The sequence below is a fragment of the Balaenoptera physalus genome (assembly GCF_965194825.1).
Source record: "Balaenoptera physalus genome assembly, chromosome: 12".
In the NCBI taxonomy this organism is placed as follows: domain Eukaryota; kingdom Metazoa; phylum Chordata; class Mammalia; order Artiodactyla; family Balaenopteridae; genus Balaenoptera; species Balaenoptera physalus.
Window position 1 is genome coordinate 70,270,265 of NC_138897.1, and position 19,842 is coordinate 70,290,106.

The 19,842-nt window shown below is 46.7% G+C and overlaps 1 protein-coding gene across 3 annotated transcripts in view; it reads right to left on the bottom strand.

Moving 5' to 3' along the window:
* The window catches only part of CRKL (CRK like proto-oncogene, adaptor protein), a 30,900-nt gene that overhangs the window by 5,357 nt on the left and 5,701 nt on the right, over positions 1-19,842 (bottom strand). For 2 of the 3 annotated variants that reach the window (XR_014251933.1, XM_082417884.1), the window contains exon 2: positions 14,223-14,688. The exons of the other annotated variant lie outside the window; for it this stretch is intronic. Coding sequence is in view for 1 of the 2 variants with exons in the window: in XM_082417884.1 (XP_082274010.1) it covers positions 14,223-14,688 (466 nt within the window). In the remaining variant the exon portion in view is untranslated. The remainder of the gene's footprint in view (positions 1-14,222; positions 14,689-19,842) is intronic. 3 annotated transcript variants of the gene reach the window in all.

A 19,842-nucleotide genomic window follows, 5' to 3' on the forward strand; every position in this document is an offset into this window, starting at 1 on the left:
CGGGGGTGGGAGACGCGGTGCTTATTAGGTGACGCCGGTGCGAAACAGAGGACTGAACACTGTGCCCGTGCCCACCCAGTCTGTCCAGGTGGTGATTTCATCCTGACTTGTGCACGAAATCGAAGGCTCAGGCTGGGGAAGAGCTGGGGACGGAGAAGGAAACGCACTGTCAGCAGCTGCTGCGGGGGCGAGTTCGATTCAGCAGACGCTGCGAGTCAGCAACTTGGCTGTGTGGCCGCCTTTTCAGAGGGTTCTTGCTGCAGGGCTCACCCTTGATCCTCCACACACTCCACCCTCCTGTAAGGCAGGCTGGAGCAGGGGGGCCAAGGTAGCACAGCCCAGCTGTACGAGGAACCCCTTGGCTCCCCAGCCACTCTCTGCCCTAACGTCGCATCCCTGCCCTGAGGTCTCCCCCACACCCTGCGCTGCTGACTTCATCACCCCACTTGCTCACCGGGATGCTCGAACCAGCACACCAACTGCTTAATTCCCCAAACCTACTGCAGTCACAACACTTACATGGACAACAGCGCTTTTACCAAATGGAACCTCTAGCCTTGTGGAGACCGGCTTACTCGGGAGTACTTGCCAAAATGACAACGGAAAAGAGTGTTATCCCCTGAGGCTCCCTGGTTAGAACACAGTATAAATTCAGTTTAAATTTTAAAAAATGGGGGGGAGGGTCCCTAAGTTCCCAGTCTAAATTCTGACTCAAACTCCTCTTATTTAGGAAAACTACAAATTCAACTTTACTGTAAGACGGCTTGTAGAGTTAGTACAGTAATTAAGAATTAGATTTTATATAATGAAAAGTTGCAAGACAAAAATAAATGCACTATAGTATTCAGATTTTTGTAGCCAAGTACTAGATATGTATATGAGAAAAACAAGGTGTAAAAAGCTAACTACACGTATTTATAAATTAAATTATTATATTTATTTTCAAACTTATGTCATCACTCAACTTTAACACCTAAGTTGGTGGAACAATTAAAATTTGAAGGTTAACAACTGGTAATTCTATTTTAAGACTTGTTACTTCAGTGGAAAAAAAAATTACAACTGAAAAGACATGTTTTCTCTTGTTTTGCCTTAAAAGGAAATAAAAATTTGGGGGAAAGAATAAACTAATTTAATATAAGAGTTAAGTTTTAAAATGTCTTTAGTAGACTTCTAAAATACAGACTATTTGGGCTTCCCTGGTGGCACAGTGGTTAAGAATCCGCCTGCCAACGCACGGGGACACGGGTTCGAGCCCTGGTCCGGGAAGATCCCACATGCTGTGGAACAACGAAGCCCGTGCGCCACAACTACTGAGCCTGTGCTCTACAGACCGTGCTCTGCAACAAGAGGAGCCACCACAGTGAGAAGCCTGTGCACCGCAGAGAAGAGTAGACCCTGCTCGCCGCAACTAGAGAAAGCCTATGTGCAGCAACGAAGACCCAACACAGCCAAAAATAAATAAATAAATAAAGTTATTAAAAAAATAAATAAAAAAAAATAAAATACAGACTGTTTTAAGATTAGTGCTTAGAGTTCAAGTATTGTTCCCTTTCTCCAAGTAACAATGTTTTTATTCATAGGTGGCAGAAAGAGAAATGTCTTTCTTATTCATAACTAGGATATCACACCAACGTTTCTGATAATTAAGAATAAATTCATATTCTTTGAAGTGTACCAAAGATTTAGCTTTATAATTTGTATATTCTTTTCCTACCGTACAGAAGTCATAAAAGAAGAAAACTCTGATTATGACCACATTGCTATCTCTAGTGAAGACAACTGCCAGATTGGATCCAAGGAAAGTTCTACTGCAGATGGAACCTGGAGCTGCAGTGGAGACTGTGCAGAAATCACAAAGCTGAAGATCAAAGGGAGCTGAAGTCAATGGGGATCTGCAGTCAGGACTTGTGTCCAATCTTATTCCATTAAAAAAAATATTTAAGCACAAACTTAAGACATGAGATGAAACTCATTTAACACAAAAATTAAGATGGGGCCTAGGTGAGCAGAGAGAATCCTCTGCAGGCAGTAGCTGCTGGGATACTACAAACCCAGGCCCTGCAGCCACTCCTACCCCTACCTCCCCCAGGCCCTTGGCCTCCTCAAGTCTTCACTGCAGGAACCAGCTGTCTCGTGCCTGGAGCACAACAAGGCCACCGATGTGGGGAGCCTCACTGGCATGCTCTCTCTCCAACATATGAGAGCATGTTCTTTCCTTATTTCCTTTTCAGCTAAGAAAATGATTGCCTGTCTTTATTTTTAAAATAATGAAATAGGAAAGAAATGAAAATTCATGGATATAAAACTACTGACACCATTACAAAATGACTTACGGAAAATACAATATAATCAATGTACTGAAATAAGTATAAGAAAAGGCAAGGACATGAGACTTCCCTGGTGGCACAGTGGTTAAGAATCCGCCTGCCAATGCAGGCGACACGGGTTCCAGTCCTGGTCTGGGAAGATCCCACATGCTGCAGAGCAACTAAGCCCGCGTGCCACAACTACTGAGCCCGCGTGCCACAATTACTGAAGCCGTGCGCCTAGAGCCTGTGCTCCGCAACAAGAGAAGCCACTGCAATGAGAAGCCCGCGCACCGCAATGAAGAGTAGCCCCCTCTTGCCACAACTAGAGAAAGCCCGCGTGCAGCAACGAAGACCCGATGCAGCCAAAAATAAATTAATTAATTAAAAATTCTTCCAAAGAAAGCAAGAAAGAAAAGGCAAGGACAAATAAGAGGGTGTGTGGGTGCGTGCCTGTAAAGAAGATGCGGTGAGCAAAGGGGAGGGGGACCAGGTGAGCTAACGCCCAGGTGGACGCTGCGGTGCAAAGGGATGATGGCCTGAGGGTCCCTGGGCAGTCTGTAGGTAGGCCTGCACTCAGAGCCAGATAAGACTCTGACAATGACGTTTAAAAAAAAAAAAAGACTAAGGCCAGAATAGCTGAGACTAAAAAGAAACAAATATACGCAGTTTTGGCTGATGGGTGCTCTTGGCAGATGTCAGGATCAACGGCTTCTCCCCAAGACTGAAGTTTTTGTTTGCTCCACTCATTTGACATCCTACAAAAAATACTTTGGGAATTCTGTCTTTTATCTATGCTTTTCTATCTTCACCTGGACTCCGGATGCCCAGAGTGCATATATTTTGCCTGAAGTTTGTAATCTTAGCCTGCCTTAGCTGATATTTGATAAATGTGCCAGAAAAAAATCTCACCTTCCTGAAAACCTGGCCCCAGCAGCCCTCTCCCACATCCTGGTTGAGCTTATTCCTCCAGTCTGGGGGCTAGGAACACACTGAGACCTCTTGCTAATGCCCCCTCCTCCAGGTGCCCCACCCCCACCCCCAACTGCCTGGCTCTACCAGCCCAGCCACCTTCCATCCCCTGCCACCCTCGCCATTCAGCCCAGCTCCCAACCCCTCCTCTCCCCCAGCCTGGTCCCCACCTACCACCAAGGAACTCCTGGGGCCCAGGTCAATGGCCCCGGGCCAGTCCCCTCTCGCTGATGCCCTGAGGCACCTGAAGCAGGAGACTTCACCTCCCTCTTGCTCCGCTGCCCCTCTGCCCCATGGGGGCTCCATTCTGCTCCCCCTCGTCCCCAACCCCCACACAGCACTCTCAGAAGGAGGAGGCTGGTTTCACTCATTTCGCACTCCATGTCGCAGGGCTCTTGTAAACTTTCCAGGGAAGTCTGCAGAATCAGGGAAAAGAGAAAGAATGACAGGCTGCTGTCCGCAAGTGCTACAGACAGATGGCCGAGTAAGCAACAAGGTTCTGAGGACAGAAGTAACAGGCACAAGGGCCTAAGGACAGTAGAAACAGACCTTTTGAAAACATAAAGATAATTAGGTCACTGCTCTGCCTTTGAACCCCCAACACCATTTATTTGCACAACAGCAACATCCAAACTCCTGTCTCCAAGGCTCTGCCTCCTCTGGTCCCTGACTCTTCCTATCTCTGACCCTCACCCCAATCACAGTGGCTTCCTTTCAGTTTCTCAAACCTGCCAAGGTCTTCCCCAGAGATGGGCTGTATGACAGATACAGGGACGTGATGTACTGGAAGTGTGACCACACGACTGCACAGCCTAAGATGTTAAAAACCATGTTCCAGGCTACTGCTCAGCACCGCCAAGCTGGTCCTAAGAAACCTTGGATCTCTGCTCTGCTTCCACAACTGAAGGAAGATAAGCAACCCTGACCAAAGTCAAACACACCTTAAGGACAATCCCAGCTCCCATAAACGGCCTTATAAAGCTGCACACGCCGCCACTGAGAGCAGGAAGGGCTCTGGGCGGCCGCCACTGGAGATGGGCTGGATTCTGTACTGTGTACTCAGGACACACCTGAAACTAAGATCTAAGATCTACAACAGCGGGAGGTAAGCAGTCTCTGCTTAAAGCAGGCTTAGGGTGGCACCATGCGGTGACTCACGCTATGACCTTTGGAGTGGGGCAGGGCTGGACCGATGTCCTGGTTCTGCCACTTTTAGGGCTACATTACTGTGACAAACTGTTCAAGTTGTCCAAGTCTCCGTTTCCTTTTGACTTTGGAAGGTTCTTGCAATAATTAAAGGAAGTACTAAATGGAAGTGTTAACCACAACACTCAGCGAAGTAAACAGTAGCTGCTATTGGCGTAGAGATTCCTGAGTAGACCCAGCCCTCACTCCACGATCATGCCCCCGACCAGCTGTCACTGTCCTCTGGCTGGTTCCGGGGAGAACTGGAACCAGCATGGAGAAGCACTGTACTGAAGTGGGTTTTCAACCCTGTCAGTAACAAGGGTCCTCTCAAAACCGACAGGGGATGGGAAGGATGCCTGTTAGAGAGAGGAGATGAGGGGAAGGCCTGGAGACTCGAAGTCTGATACGTCACTGTGAAGGGTCCCAAGCAGCGAGGAAGACCACGGGAGAATGCAGAGGAAGGTGCCAGAACATCCCACCCGCACCCCTGCCAACTCACTCCTGACTCTGACGGTCTTCACAGGATACCTTCTGCTAATTCTGCCTAATCAGTTCAGTGAGATGTGCTGCACATCGACTGCAGTTCCTACCCTCTTCACTGAGACAGACAATAAATAACCCACTGTCTAGACGTGGCAGACACTCAGCAAATGTCTGTTAGATGATAAAAACAGTGCAAAAAGCAAGTGGCAGAAAAGCAGTATTGAGTCCACGTTGCAGAGCACAGGGGCGAGGACGAGGGCTTCGCCTGAGGGACTCTGAGTAGCAGAGCCCGGCTGGGTGCAGCCCAGGAAGGTAGAAGGGCTGGGAGACTTCTGATGGCCACCTGACCATTAATGCCACACTCTGGCCTTGCAGGAGCCCTCACATGTCAAAACACAGCCCGTCACTCCTCGTGCTGTTTTCTACCTCAGTTGAAGGCCCCTTCCACGGGTCCGAGCCCCAGAACACCACACATGGGACGGACCTGGCTGTGGACTGGCTTCTTCCACGGCTTGACCACACAGCCCCTCGGGCCCAGGGCCCAGCACAGTTGGCAGCTCTCAGTGCTGGTCCGGTGCCCTTCCTCGGGCTTCATGGTAGAAGGGCTGAGCCCAAAGCAGCATTCACTTTGGAAGGCAGATAAATCTTGAAGTGGTTGGGTACCAATTCAGCTCAAGGACCACTGTGAGCCTGGAAGGTATGGCCAACCCAATCAACAGATGGAGAAGACGTTCCTTACGTCCTTATGTCCTTTACTGTCACCCTGTGACAGTCCTCCTCATGACAAGAACTGCCAGCGCACTGGGGAGGGTTTGCTTCAACTCTAAGATGGAGCACACACTAGCAGGCTCCGTTCTGTGTGAGGCTGACACGAGGGGTAGGAAGAGGGAGATGCCAAGAGGACACTTCCTGATGTGGCCATGGTCTCCTGGAGCCCTACCTGTCCCGAGTGTGAACAGCTCTGAAAATTACTCTGCCGCCTGTCTTCTGGCACCTGATTCAAAGAGCAGTCCTAGCCCTGGAGGCCCCAGCGTTGGCTGCCACAGCAGCTTTCTGCTTCCCCAGTCAGGCTCCATAAAAACAAGATCAGGAATGCAATGGGTTACACTGGAGTCAGAAGTCCTAACTTCGGTGACAGGAATGGGTCTCAGATATTAAAGATCCTCAAAGTATATGCAGAACTATATGTAAATACATTAATATATGTTGTTTTTCTGGAGAAAGAGTCCACAGCTTTCACCAGATTCTCAAAGGGGTCCGTCCATAACCCAAAAAGGATATAAAACAAAGCAAAAACCCACGTGCTACAATCACCAGGCAGCTTTCATCCTGCCGTTTGTGGCTTTCATTCATTCACTCATTTAACGCACGCTGAACATCCATGTGCCAGGCCTGGAAGGACACAAGACAGAAAGAAGCAGACAGCCCGCCCGCCCTCACGGAGCTCCCTGGGCCCTTTGCCTGCTCTAACACCGCCCCGTGTGCTCTGGGCACCTGCACCTGAATCAAACCCTCCGTGTCCATGTGCCCTGAGCAGCCATCAAGTGGCCTCATGTACCCTCACCTACAACCGGATGCTACTGACTGGTGCTTTTTTTTTTTTTTTTTTAATGAATTTATTTGTTTAGTTATTTAATTTATTTATTTTTGGCTGCGTTGGGTATTGGTTGCTGTGCGTGGGCTTTCCCTAGTTGCGGTGAGCGGGGGCTACTCTTCGTTGTGGTGCACGGCCTTCTCATTGCAGTGGCTTCTCTTGTTGCGGAGCACGGGCTTCAGTAGTTGTGGCTCATGGGCTCCAGAGTGCAGGCTCAGTAGTTGTGGCATGCAGGCTTCGTTGCTCCATGGCATGTGGGATCTTCCCGGACCAGGGCTCAAACCCGTGTCCCCTGCATTAGCAGGTGGATTCTTAACCACTGTGTCACGAGGGAAGCCCTATTGACTGGTTTTTAATATTGAAGACCCAGTCTCTTTAAGACTGCCATTATCCTCCAGGGTAGTAACTTGGCTCAAGAGGGCTACTTACTGGTTAACACTTCCTATGAAAACACAGGGGTTTTATTTTAGGATGAGTCAGGGGTTAAAGGTATGCATGCCGTGGTGCAAGAGAAGGTGGGCTATGGAAAGAAAGAAGTAAAACCATCTCCATTCACAGATGACCTGATCCTATATATAGAAAGATTCCAGAAGAAAGCTATTAGAGCTAATAAAACAGAGCCAATTTGCAGGGTACAAGATCAACACACAGTATCAGTTGTGTTTCTATACACCAGCAGTGAGCAAATAAGAATGTAATTCCAGGGAACTCCCTGGTGGTCCAGTGGTTAGGACTCAGCGCTTTCACTGTCGTGCCAGATTCAATCCCTGTTGGAAACTGAGATCCTGCAAGCTGCGTGGCGCAGCCAAAAAAAAAAAAACAGAATGCAATTCCATTTACGATAGCATCTAAAAGAATAAAGTAACTGGGAATAAATTTAACCAAGGTGATAGACTTGTACACCAAAAATTACAAAACACTGCTAAAAGAAATTAAAGAAGACTTAAATAAATGGAAAGACATCCAGTGTTCGTGGACAGAAAGACAATATTTTCAAGATGTCAACACTACCCAAAGTGATCTACAAATTCAACACAATTTCTATCAAAATTCTAACAGCTCCCCCCCCCCCAGAAATGGAAAGGCTGATCCTCAAATTCATACAGAACTGCAAGGCATGCTAAATAGCCAAAACAATCTTGAAAAAGAAGAACAAAGTTGGAGGACTCATACTTCCTGACTTCAAACCCACTACACAAAGCTACGGAAATCAAAACAGTGTGGTCTTGGCACACAGACAGACATATGGATCGATGGAATAGAACTGAGAGTTCATAAATAAACTCATACATCTCTGGCCAACTGATTATTATGATTTTTTGCCATGTCTTGCGGCTTGTGGGATCTTACTTCTCCGACCAGAGATCGAATCCATGCCCCCTGCAATGGAAGCACAAAGTCCTAACCACTGGACCACCAGGGAATTCCCTGGCCAGCTGATTTTTGAAAAGGGTGCCAAGTCCATTCAATGGGGAAAGAACAATTTCTCCAACAAATGGTACTGCTACGACTGGATTTTCTACTTGCAAAGAAAGAATTTGGACGCCCACGTCAATCCATATACAAAAACTAACTCAAAATGGATACATGACCTGAATGTAAAAGCTAAAACCATAAAACTCTTAGAAGAAAACATGGGGGTAAATCTTCATGACCCTGAATTTGGCAATGGATTCTCAGATATGACATCAAAAGCACAAGCAGCAGAAGATAAAATAGATAAGATGGACTTCATCAAAATCAACAACGTGCATTAAAGTACACTGACAAGAAAGTACAAAGACAACCTACAGAACGGGAAAAAAGTATTTAAAAATCATACCTCTGATAAGAGTTTAATATCCAAAATATATGAAAAACTCCTAAAACTCAACAACAAAAACCAAACAACCCAATTTAAAAATGGGCAAAGCTCTTGAACATTTTCCTAAAGAAGGTATAAAAATGGCCAAGAGGCACAGGAAAAGACACTTAACATAATTAGTAATTACAGAAGTGCAAATCAAAACCACAAGATGCCACTTTATAGCCAGTAGGATGGCTATAAATTTTAAAAAGAAGGAAAATAACAGGTGTTGATGAGGATGTGGAGAACTGTGGATTGCTTGTGGGATTGTAAAATGGTGCAGCCACTGTGGAAACAGTTTAGTTGGCCTCAAAAGTTAAACAAAGAGCTACCCAGCAATTCCACTGTTAGGCATATACCCTAGAGAACTGAAAACAGGTATTCAAACAAAAACGTGTAGATAAATGTTCGTAACACTATCCTCAATAACCAAAAGGTGGAAATAACTCTAATGACCATTACCTAACGAATGGATAAACAAAATGTGGTCTATCCATACAATGGAATTTTATTTAGCTATAATAAGAATGAAGATACTCGCTATAACATGGATGAACCTTAAAACATTATGCTCTGTGAAATAAGCCCAATCCAAAGGACAAATACTTTATGATTCCATTTACTATATGAGGTATCTAGAATAGGCAAATTCATACAGATAGAAGGTAGACTAGAGATTACCAGGGCCTCAGGAGAGGAGGGTGGGGAGTTACTGCTTAATGGTTATAGTTTGGGGTGAGGAAAAAGTTTTGGAAACAGTGCTGATGACTGCACAACACTGTGAATGCAATTAATGCCACTGAATTGTACACTTAAAAAGGGCAAATTCTGTTATGCACATTTCATCACAATTTTTAAAAAATGAATAATTTAACATGACAAAGACCACTGAGTTGTATACTTTAAATGGGTAAATTGTATGATATGTGAATTTTATCTCAATAAAGCTGTTTAAAGAAAGACTGTGTGGGCTGAGTCCTAGCTCTACCACATACCAACTATGAGACTGTCAACAAATTAAACAAACCTCAAGTTCTAAGTGCATAAAATGGGGCAGCTATGAGGATCAACTAAAATATTCTCTGTGAAGCCCCTAGCTGATGGTTCTCCTTACACAATAGCTATTACCACGTATGGAAAACTGAGGTTAGCTTAATGACCAGGCTGGGACTGGCCTTGTCTGAACCACACTAGGGCCCCAATTTCACAGTACTCTCACTCAATTTACATAGGAAGAAAGAGGAACAAAACCCTTTTCAGAATATTCTCTAATTCACAATCCAATGAGAATATGATATGCTAGGAAAAAAAATGTTACCTTAGGCACAGAATTCCTAAAACTGGATGCTGTTAAGGACAAGTGACATGTCAACGACAGAAGGATGGAGAAGGAGCCCGGCAGCCCTGATGAAAGTCCTTAAGAAGGTGGGTGTGAGCTTGTGGGCATCTCTGACAAGCCTTGGTGAGGAGGGGAATTGCTGAGACAGAGCAGCCCCCTCACGCTGGGAGGCGTGACCCTTACAGACCTCCACATGCAGACCAGACATCACTGTGGGCATAGAGTTCCAGCCACAGGAACTCACAGCTGATCCTGGAGAGCAGAAGAACACAATCAGCACTGAGAAAACCTAGATTTGCTTTGTAGATAACTTCCTCTCAGTAAGTAGAAGCAGCGATGAAGAAACTGCTAATGCAAACACTTAATTCTAACCAATGAAGCAAAACCAACTGGTGGAAGCAGAAATCTGGGAATTCTAGGCCAGTCAGTGAAGGAAGTAGTACCACAGGTCTTAGGAAGGTCAATTCAAAAGATTGAGACCAGATGCAACTCAATGTCTAGGGGTTTTCAAAATGGGGAGTAGACAACCCAAGAAATGTAAACAACACAATCGCAGATGACCCCAATGGGAGTGAAGAGCAGGTTTCTTGAGCATGCTGGTGAGCTCACAGAAAAAACATGCACCACAGATGAAAGGATGGCCTCATGCTGATAAGAACAGATATCCAAGTGCTGACCAAACACACCGGTAAACAGGACCAGTCCACTGCTGGTCATCTGCCACAGAGAATTACATCACAGAACACTCGCAGGCTTATGAAGGGTTAAGTCTCTTGGTTTTTGTTCTAACAGGGATGATGGCAAATTCTATGAAACACAAAAGGTGAGCCTGAGATCAAACCTGGACAAAATTCTGGATGCAATTAGCAGACAGATGGTTTATGAGCATTTAGAATGGGAAATGGGGTCTCCGGAAGGCAGCATGGGGTCAGTCAGGAACAAGTCACACCAGACCAACCTCACTGTCCTTTTTTAGATATCAGACATGGATCAGGAGAGGCTGCAGAGAAGGATCTGGATCGTGCATTTATGAAATTTGCAGATAACATGAAACCGAGGGGGTGATCAACATGCTACATGAAGTAATCAGGATTTTAAAAGACCAGAAGCATACAGGTGGGTAAGGCCGAAAAAACCAAAACCAATGAACAAAAACCTCAAGAGGGACAACTGCAGGGGCCCACACTGAGCGAGGCAGGTACAGGACAGGGATGAGGCGGCTGGTTTCTCCCTGGTGGGAGCAGAGACCATGTCATGAGACTGTGTCCCAGGCTCCACAAAGACGGGCCCTCTGTGTTGCTCCCCGCTGCACTCCCCACTCCTGTAGCCACATCCAGGCACTCAGGAAACCTCTGCTGAAGAAGGGAATGTTTTTGGAGGTGTCCATGGTGAGGCTGAGGTAGGAGCTAAGGCATCAGGAAGACAGAGCTAAGGACCACCCCACTTGCCCTCCTTGACTCCATCGACCCATCCCCACTCCCTCCACACCTCACCTGCAGCCCCTACCCCAATTCACCACCGTTCCCTTAGCCCACACCACAGGGCACTGCTCCATGAGGCTCCATTCAGACTCCTGGCTGTGCGTGCCCAGAGCTAAGTACAACTCTGAAGGTGCTAACAAATTTCTGCCCTTTTCTAGTCAGGAAAGTATACTGGAATATGAGTATGGGAGACTTGTATTATTATAGGGAGACTCAAGCACGTGCTCTAAATTACTTAAAAATCAATCAATAAAAAGGTAAACTGCCCACCCGCAAACTTCAGAACCTCTAACAGTTGTGAGAAAACAGCGATTTCATGCCTCAGTGAAGACCACAAGAAAATTGTTCACCTCCTCAGCTTAGCTCTCTGCTGATATGGTCACAGCTCGTGTCCAAGCTTTTGTCTTTTGCCCAACACACCCAACATTCTCAATGACCTGCAGCTACACAGTGGTGTTCTCTTGTTCCAGCAAGCTCTTCCTTCTGCCGGGAATGCCTCCTCCCACTTCACCCAGCTAACTTCTAGTCATCCTTCAAAACTCAGTTCAAGGGTCACCTCCTGCAGGAAGCCTTCCCGGACCAACACCCACCCACATTCCCATCTCCTACCTCCATCTCTGCTCCCACCTACTCTGTGCTATCAGATCACTTTCCACACTGCTGCTTTCTGCCTCTAATCTTTCATTAGGTGGCAAGCTCTTTGGTGGAGGACCCTACAAGGCACCCCTCACAGGTTGGATGCATGAATGGATGATTAACAAACATACATCAACTCTCAGAGCCAGGGTGCCTTTTAGACTTAGAGAATTTGAGAAACGTGCCCAAGATCACACCAGGAACAGCTGGGACTCGAATGCGGGCCGCTGTGTCAGAGGACACAACTTGGACTGCAGGTTATTTTGTAATGAGCACAGCACCCTTGCTCCAAACATTCTCTTCTGCCAACGGTCTACCTTTGGAAAGGCCTTCGCCACTCCCCACCACCTGAGAACACCCCTGCTTCCCAGGAGCCCTTCCAGCCCTGCTCCACCAAGGGCACGGGAGGCTCCCCTTTCAAGCCAAATCCCAAGGATCAACTCGCTTCCTGAAAAGAGGTGAGCAAGAGAGCGAAGTGTCTAAACAAAGACCTCTCTTAAAATATCTCTTCACATGCAGGACTGTTCTTTCAAAACTCAAGTTTTATGAAAAAACCTTGTGAACTCAGGAAGTAAAGTTCACCTGAACCTTCCTCACTTTGTAACACCATCTCAAGGGGAATAACGAAGCTTCAATTACTGGCACATTTTGTCCTACTTGTCTCACCTTTCTTATTTTAATTTTAATACTTTTCCTGGTAACCTAATTGCAACAGTCCCAAGAGGGGACTGTTTTTAACAAGATCCGACAGGCATCAGTTTTAGAAGATAACATAATTCACAGAAATACTTATTTATGGCATAGCTGAAAGTCTCATTTAAACACACAGCACAGGAAATACCATGAAGTGGAATTTGGCAAAGGTCTATTTCTTGGGTCCACTAACACTCTAATCACCTAAGGCAGCCTTTCACGAGGCTGACAAGGCTGGTCTGGTGTCACGAGGAGGCTCGGGTGTGGAGACCCGTGCTCCGGGGCCTGAGACTAGAAAAGCAGTGTTAACAGCCGAGAAGATGGGTTATCTTCAAATATGCTTCACGAACCAGGCTCCTTCTCCTCACCCCGGCCTCCCTAAGGCACCCACCTATGTATCCACTCCCCAAGCTCTGAGTGATCCCCTCTACAACCCCCTGTGCACACTCCAAAGAACACACATGGGAGACAGGGGTTTCTAAACTGTACATCTTAGAGCCAGAAGTCAACACACAGGCGTCCTAAAGGGAGTGAGGCTTTAAATCCTGGCTCAGGTAAGAACTCACTTCCTGACTTCCTTAACGGGGCTTGGAATTCTGACTGGGAGCCTGGACCCCCAGGATCTCACCCTGGTGTGCCAACCGTCAGCTGCATAACACAACTCTAAATCCTAGCTCCCCACTCTCATGAGGAGACCAGAGATGTGGAAGTGCTCCCAGAGCCTGAAACCACTAAGCAAACTGGAAGGTATTTAGAACCCAGAACACCCCAAGTTATTTTAGGGTGCTGAGGTGTGTACCGTGCAGGGGCAGGTCTGTGTGGGGATGAGAAGGCCAGCAGGCCGACTCAGCCAGGCCTCCATCTGTGGAAGGAGCCTCTTCTCGTTCCCTTCCTGTTCTTCCACTGCGAAGTATAAAAGCACCAGGTCCTCCCCAGCCCCGGCCCCCGCCTCAGATGCTCTTTCCTTAGAGCCAACGTGAGAGGGAGAAGTAACCTCAGACTCTGAACCAAACCTCCAGGTGTAGTTCACTTGGGTATTACTCTTGGTCCAAAAAACCCTGAGGATAACCAGTGGAAAAAAACACACAAAAATCACAGCTCCCTTTGAACCTGAGGGCAGGCTGCTCTGAAGCAACAGGCCCCATGACTTCATCCTCCTGCCATGCACCTGGGCTGCCTCCCAACACTGCCCTACTGTGACCGCGGGGTGAACACACACGGAACAAGCAATAACTTAATCTCAGTTTCTCTAACACACATGTGATGTAATGATACTAAGGAAGAGTATAAAACCGTACTCATATTATAATGATACTTACATTGCAGTGTGTGATTCACAAACCATTTTCATAAGTTATCAATAAATCAAAGAGCTGGGAACTGTGGTACCAAATCCCATATTCTAATATAATAATATTTAGGGCCCACCTCACTTACGTAATTTATATAAATTTATACATCAGTAAAAAAATAACACACAAAAATATATGGGACCATTCTTCTAAAAATCTGCATTTTTAGGGAATTCCCTGGCAGTTCAGTGGTTAGGACTCCGTGCTTCCACTGCCTAGGGCACGGGTTCAATTCCTGGTCGCGGAACTGAGATCCCCGCAAGCCACAGCCAAAGAAAACGAAAACTGAGTGTCAAAGGACCCAAAGAACCAGCCTTAATAGATTTTACCTCTAATGCCAGGGCGGTCTTGTCATAAGCACAGGGCACTCTTTTCTGAATTGCTTTTGCAAAGACAGGTCCATTCTGTGTGGATGGCAAAGGGCTGACCGCTGCCCCAGGAGTGCTGGAAACTGCAGGCAGAGGAGCCGTGGTCTGAGGCTGAGCATACGCGTGAGCAGGTTCTGGGATCCCGTAACTGTTGGAATTCCTATTCCCATGCTTTCCATGTGGCGAGGACCTCACAAGCTTTTCCACATAAGGGACGGGAATCATCCCCACCCGGCCATCCTTGTTCCGGGCACTCCACCACTGTTCTTCTGGCTTCTCTATTATCACCAGGATCTCACCCTTTTTAAAGGGCAGGTCTTCGGCATCATTCCCAGGAAAATCATAGAGAGTTCGTACATATTCCAGATTTTCTTCTGCTGTAGGCAGGCTGGGTGCTGATACAGATCCCATTGGTGGGCTCGGATACCTTCAGAGAGAGAGAAAATTAAGAGAAAAATCTTACTCTATACCAGTGTTTGTCAAACTTTTAAAATAAACCAATTAACTCTATAACAAATTATTTCCCTCTCCATATTCTCAGACATTAAGAACGTCCTGTCACACTGTTTTATCCTCTGTAGTTTGTAATGCAATCGAAGTTAATATCCTGAACATTAACGTTAGGTGCATAGCACCCCTCCCACATATCTCTGTTTCACAGAAAGCTTTTGTTTACACATACAGATACCTGGTTTGAATTTTTAAAATTATTTTTAAATCCCCTGTGAGTTCAGCTGCTTCCTTCCTTAGGCCCATCACAACCACCACACACTCTTCCTTCTGGTCCTAATCTAGGGCGTGCACCCTGCACACTTCCCCGGGCACCCAAGGAGATGACAAAGGCCTCTGTGCCCCTCAAAATATAAAAACCAGGAAAGGGAGTATATACTTGCATTATAATTTTTTAAAAAAAACAACCCATACTGCATCTTGTACAGGAATCATCATCTGAGCCTCAAAATGAAAACGTGAAAATTTTCACGGAAAAGCTCAGACGCAAGAGCTCTCACCTAAGCATCACACCCCCAGCCACCCGCTCTTGGAGCTCCCCTGTGAGTCTGGCTCGCACACCCGGAACCACCTAGAGTCAGTTAGAAAAGCACCGTCCCGGGCTTCCCTGGTGGCACAGTGGTTAAGAATCCGCCTGCCAATGCAGGAGACACAGGTTCGAGCCCTGGTCCAGGAAGATCCCACGTGCTGTGGAGCAACTAAGTCCATGCGCCACAACTACTGAGCCTGCGCGCCTAGAGCCCATGCTCCGCGAAGCCACCGCAATGAGAAGCCTGTGCACCGCAACGAAGAGTAGCCCCCGCTCGCTGCAACTAGAGAAAGCCCATGTGCACAGCAACAAAGACCCAACACAGCCAAAAATAAATAAATAAATTAATTAATTAAAAAAAAAAAAAAGAAGGAAAAAGAAAAGCACTGTCCCTTCTCTTCAGCAACACCCCACCTGGAATGCCCCTTCTGCAAGAGAAGTATAGAGGTCTCTCTTCACCTAAGAAGTGTTCTGGAAAGTTGCGAATACATGAAGTTTTGGGAAAACCTATTTTGCTGTTAGCATTTCCTCCCCTTAACTTTTTTGAAGCACAGAATCTACACCAGAGTAACTTCACCCAGAGTCTCCACCTCTTTAGAGGGTGACGCCTGCAGAGTCATCACCAAGGCTGGTTCTGGAGCAGCCCGAGGGAGAACGCTGGGATAGGGCCTATGCCTGCCTAACCGCGCACTACAATTGTTTTATCTTCCAGTAGATCATGGCCATTCCCTCTTTTTCCCCCAATTAATGACCTAAAAAGTTGTTTCACATAACAACATGATCTCCTAAGTTGAAGCACTTTAATTAAAAAAAAAAGTTTCTTTTTAAAAAAGTGTTACCATGTTACAACATTCAGCAAAAAAAAGGAAAACAAAAGAGAAAAAAATCCCACAGTTCCTGCCCCAAGGTAGCTACAGTTCTCCTTCCCTCCTCCCTCCCTCCCATCTGCCTGCCCACTTTATGGCTTTCTTTCTTAAGAGTCCCACATACAGGACTTCCCTGGTGGCGCAGTGGTTAAGAATCTGCCTGCCAATGCAGGGGAAAAGAGTTCGAGCCCTGGTCCAGGAAGATCTCACATGTCACGAAGCAAATAAGCCCATGAGCCACAACTACTGAGCCCGTGTGCCACAACTACTGAAGTCTGCGCCTAGAGCCTGTGCTCCGCAACAAGAGAAGCCACCGCAATGAGAATCTCGCTTGCCGCAACTAGAGAAAGCCTGCGCGCAGCAACGAAGACCCAATGCAGCCAAAAATAAATAAATAAATAAATAAATTTATTTAAAAAAAAAGAGTCCCATGTACACATGCCAGGGGCAGTTTTTCTGCGTTTCCCCACTATACTGCTCTTGCTTCATTCTGTGAGCCTGCTGCAAACAAGCATCCCTGTGTTTCTGAATGGTTCTTCTTTCTCTCTATTACCATCTTCACACACTCTTTTGAATTTAATTTCCCTGCACTGTATTTCTTGTAAAGCCTAGATTCCTGGATTAAAGAATAGGAATGTTTTCACGGCCCTCGGTACATTTTGCCACACTACTCTCCAAAAGTCTTTGTAATTTGTCAAAACTTACATCTTTTTAATGTAAATGACTAGCTTCACAGTAGTCAGGATACCTTGGTGGTTAGAAGAGTGATTTAAAACCTCAAAGGCCTTGTTACTTATTAACAACCCGACAACAAAGGGGCAAACTGCTTACTATCAGTATATCTAAAAAAGAGTGAGCAGGAACAGCAAAACAAAGAAAAGGCTGACACTTATACCTCCATCCGGGACTACCTGCAGTCTTGGCAGACAGTAAATCTGACACAGCAATCCTGGGAGGTACAATGCTTTCCACTTGGATTTGCACAAGGCAGTGTCCTCACTCACAGCCTCTCAGCTCGTCAGCCGCAGGGACAACCCGTGGGTCTCTCAGGTGTCTGAGAATTAACGCTGTGTGTGAAACACCCACAACAGTTCCTGACCGGCACTAAGCACCCCATCAGCTCCTCACCCCCCATCCCTGAAAGTACACTCCTGATCCTAACTCAAGGGCCACGGAGATTCTGTGAGAGTTTGGGTCACACTATACAAATCTCAGATACTTCACCAAGAGCACACTTGGTTCCACTGCAGACTCCTCCAAGGGTTATTTTACTGTTTATACAGTTAAAAGTTAAAAGCAGTTCCACAGACCGTAAGAACACTAGTACAGCTTCAGTAGGGATTAACACTAATGACATCCATTTACCCAGGTACCCACTGGCCTTATTATGTGCTAAGAACTTGGAGGACAAACAATGAATTAAAACCAAGTTTCTGCTCTCAAAAGACTGCAAACTTAGTAGTGACAGAGACTGGAAGGCAAATGAGAGCACCAAGTGTCATTCATGTGTCCCACAGAAGCTGACGGGGTCAAGTTCTGCTAAGGGTCAGAACAGGCAAGGGGAGGGTGCAGAAAAAGCCAAAGACTAGCCCCCTTTAAAGCTGAAAGATTTCGCGTTAGACAGGCTTACACATTCTGATTCTACATCAGAAGACTTAGAGGCCCAAGGGTTCAAACACTCCCTTCCCAGCTTCCCCACAGGTCGCGGGGCTGGCTGGTTCCCACAAGCAAGGCCAGGAGCGGGCTGGCCAGCACACATTTGAGGCTTGCTGGCTACATATGGCCTTTGTCAGATAGTCTTCTTTTCATATAACTCTTAAAAAAGTAATGACCGTTCTCAGCTCCAGTACACTATACAAAAACTATCTGTAAGTCTGGCCAAGGGGTCCACAAACCATGGCCTGCAGGCCACCGGCCCACCAGCTGGTTTTACAAATAAGGTCTGAATAGAACCCAGCCGGGCCCGTGCGCTCACGGGCTGTCTGTGGCTGCTTCCACAGTACGAGGGCGGAGCTGAGTGGCTGCGAAGGGGACAACAGGGCCCACAAAGCTTAAAGTGCTGACCAGCTAGCCCTTCACCGTGAGCTCACTGAGGCCTGGTCTAGACAGCCGAGGCGGAGCTGGGGAGGGTGCTCGTGCAGACCTGACAAGAGGGAGGACAGCTTACACTTTCTCCACCACTTCACTGCTACAGTGACCTGGGGCTCCGTTCCTGATTCGGCACACACACAGACATCCCTAAATATGACAGGAAATCAACCTCCCAGCCACACCCCTGACAAATTCAAAGCCCTCCACTCCCCATTTTCTCAAACTCGTGTATTCATCAAAATCCCCTGCAAATTACGCATTAGTCCCACTGCGGAGATGAAAGCATGATGATGCCAGGTCAGAAATACTTAACATATTAGACCCCACTGCCCAAAGAAATAGGAAACATAAAACTGGAACAACTCATTGTTTCTCAATTGTTTCGCAATTTGTTCCTTCATCAGGACTGTAAATAGCATCCAGCACACACACAGTTTCCCAAGCCCATCAAGCACACCAGACCCATGCTGCTTCTTCTCCCTCTCCCTCTCTCGCCAGCTCTGGAAGAGAAGACACTCCTCATCGAATGACAATGAATCTCCCTCCTACTTTGGTTAAAAGCATTCTCAGCTGCGTCTATAAAGCACAGATAAAACATTTTCTTTAAACCTCAGCTTTAATGCCTTCTATGCTTACAATCACCTTATTCCTGTTAAGGAAGCAATACAATCAACTTCTGGCAGGAGAGAGTTTCAAAGGTCCTGTTCTAGTTTTTAAAGGGGGTAACATGGATATGGAAGATTTTCCTTATTATATACATGTATACACATACTCTTGTGTATGTATGAAAGATTTCACAATAAAAAGTTGGAAAACAAAACAGATGGTAAAAGAATCAATTCCAAGAAGACTGGCTAAGTACCCGTCTGCTCAAAGTGCTTCCGGTGCTTCTTACCCCTAGGTGGCCCTGAGCACGGAGGACTCTCCCTCCATCCCTGGCTTCGCAGCACCTTCACCAATGGCTCTCCATCGGCGGCGCCCGCCTCTGCACCTCCATCCACAGCTTCTCTGCCTCTGCTCATTCTGCGGATTCCACCAAAGCTTAGACCCAAATCTGTATATTTGGCCCCCAACCCTCTTCTCGTTAACAAACCCATCAGATTGCTGAACCCCGCCTGGCTTCCCTGTTGAAAACCATCGACCCCCTCCCCCCATCCCTCCTCTCCATTCTCTCAGAGGCACCATTCAATCATCCCTGAAGCCACAGCTCTCCACTCACCTACAGGCAACTGCCCAGCGACAGCTGTCGTCGGCTTCCACCTTATATTCCCAACACACGAGATCTCAGTTCAGCTTCTCACAATCCCTTCCCCTGTAACAGCCCTTAATTAACCCCACACTCCAGACTTTCACCACCCCGCCCACACCAGTTTCTAAAAAATAAAACTGACCATGACAGTTCTCTTCTTAAAAACTTTAGAGGGCTCCCACTGCTAAACTCAGGTACAAAGCACAGAGGCCCTTCACAGTTCAGCATTCTTAACTTCCTAGCTCGTGGCCCCTCACTCACACGAACCACACCTGTGCCTTTCCCAGCACCTCTTCTACCTCATACACTTGTTCTCATCCTTCAAGAACCAGTTCA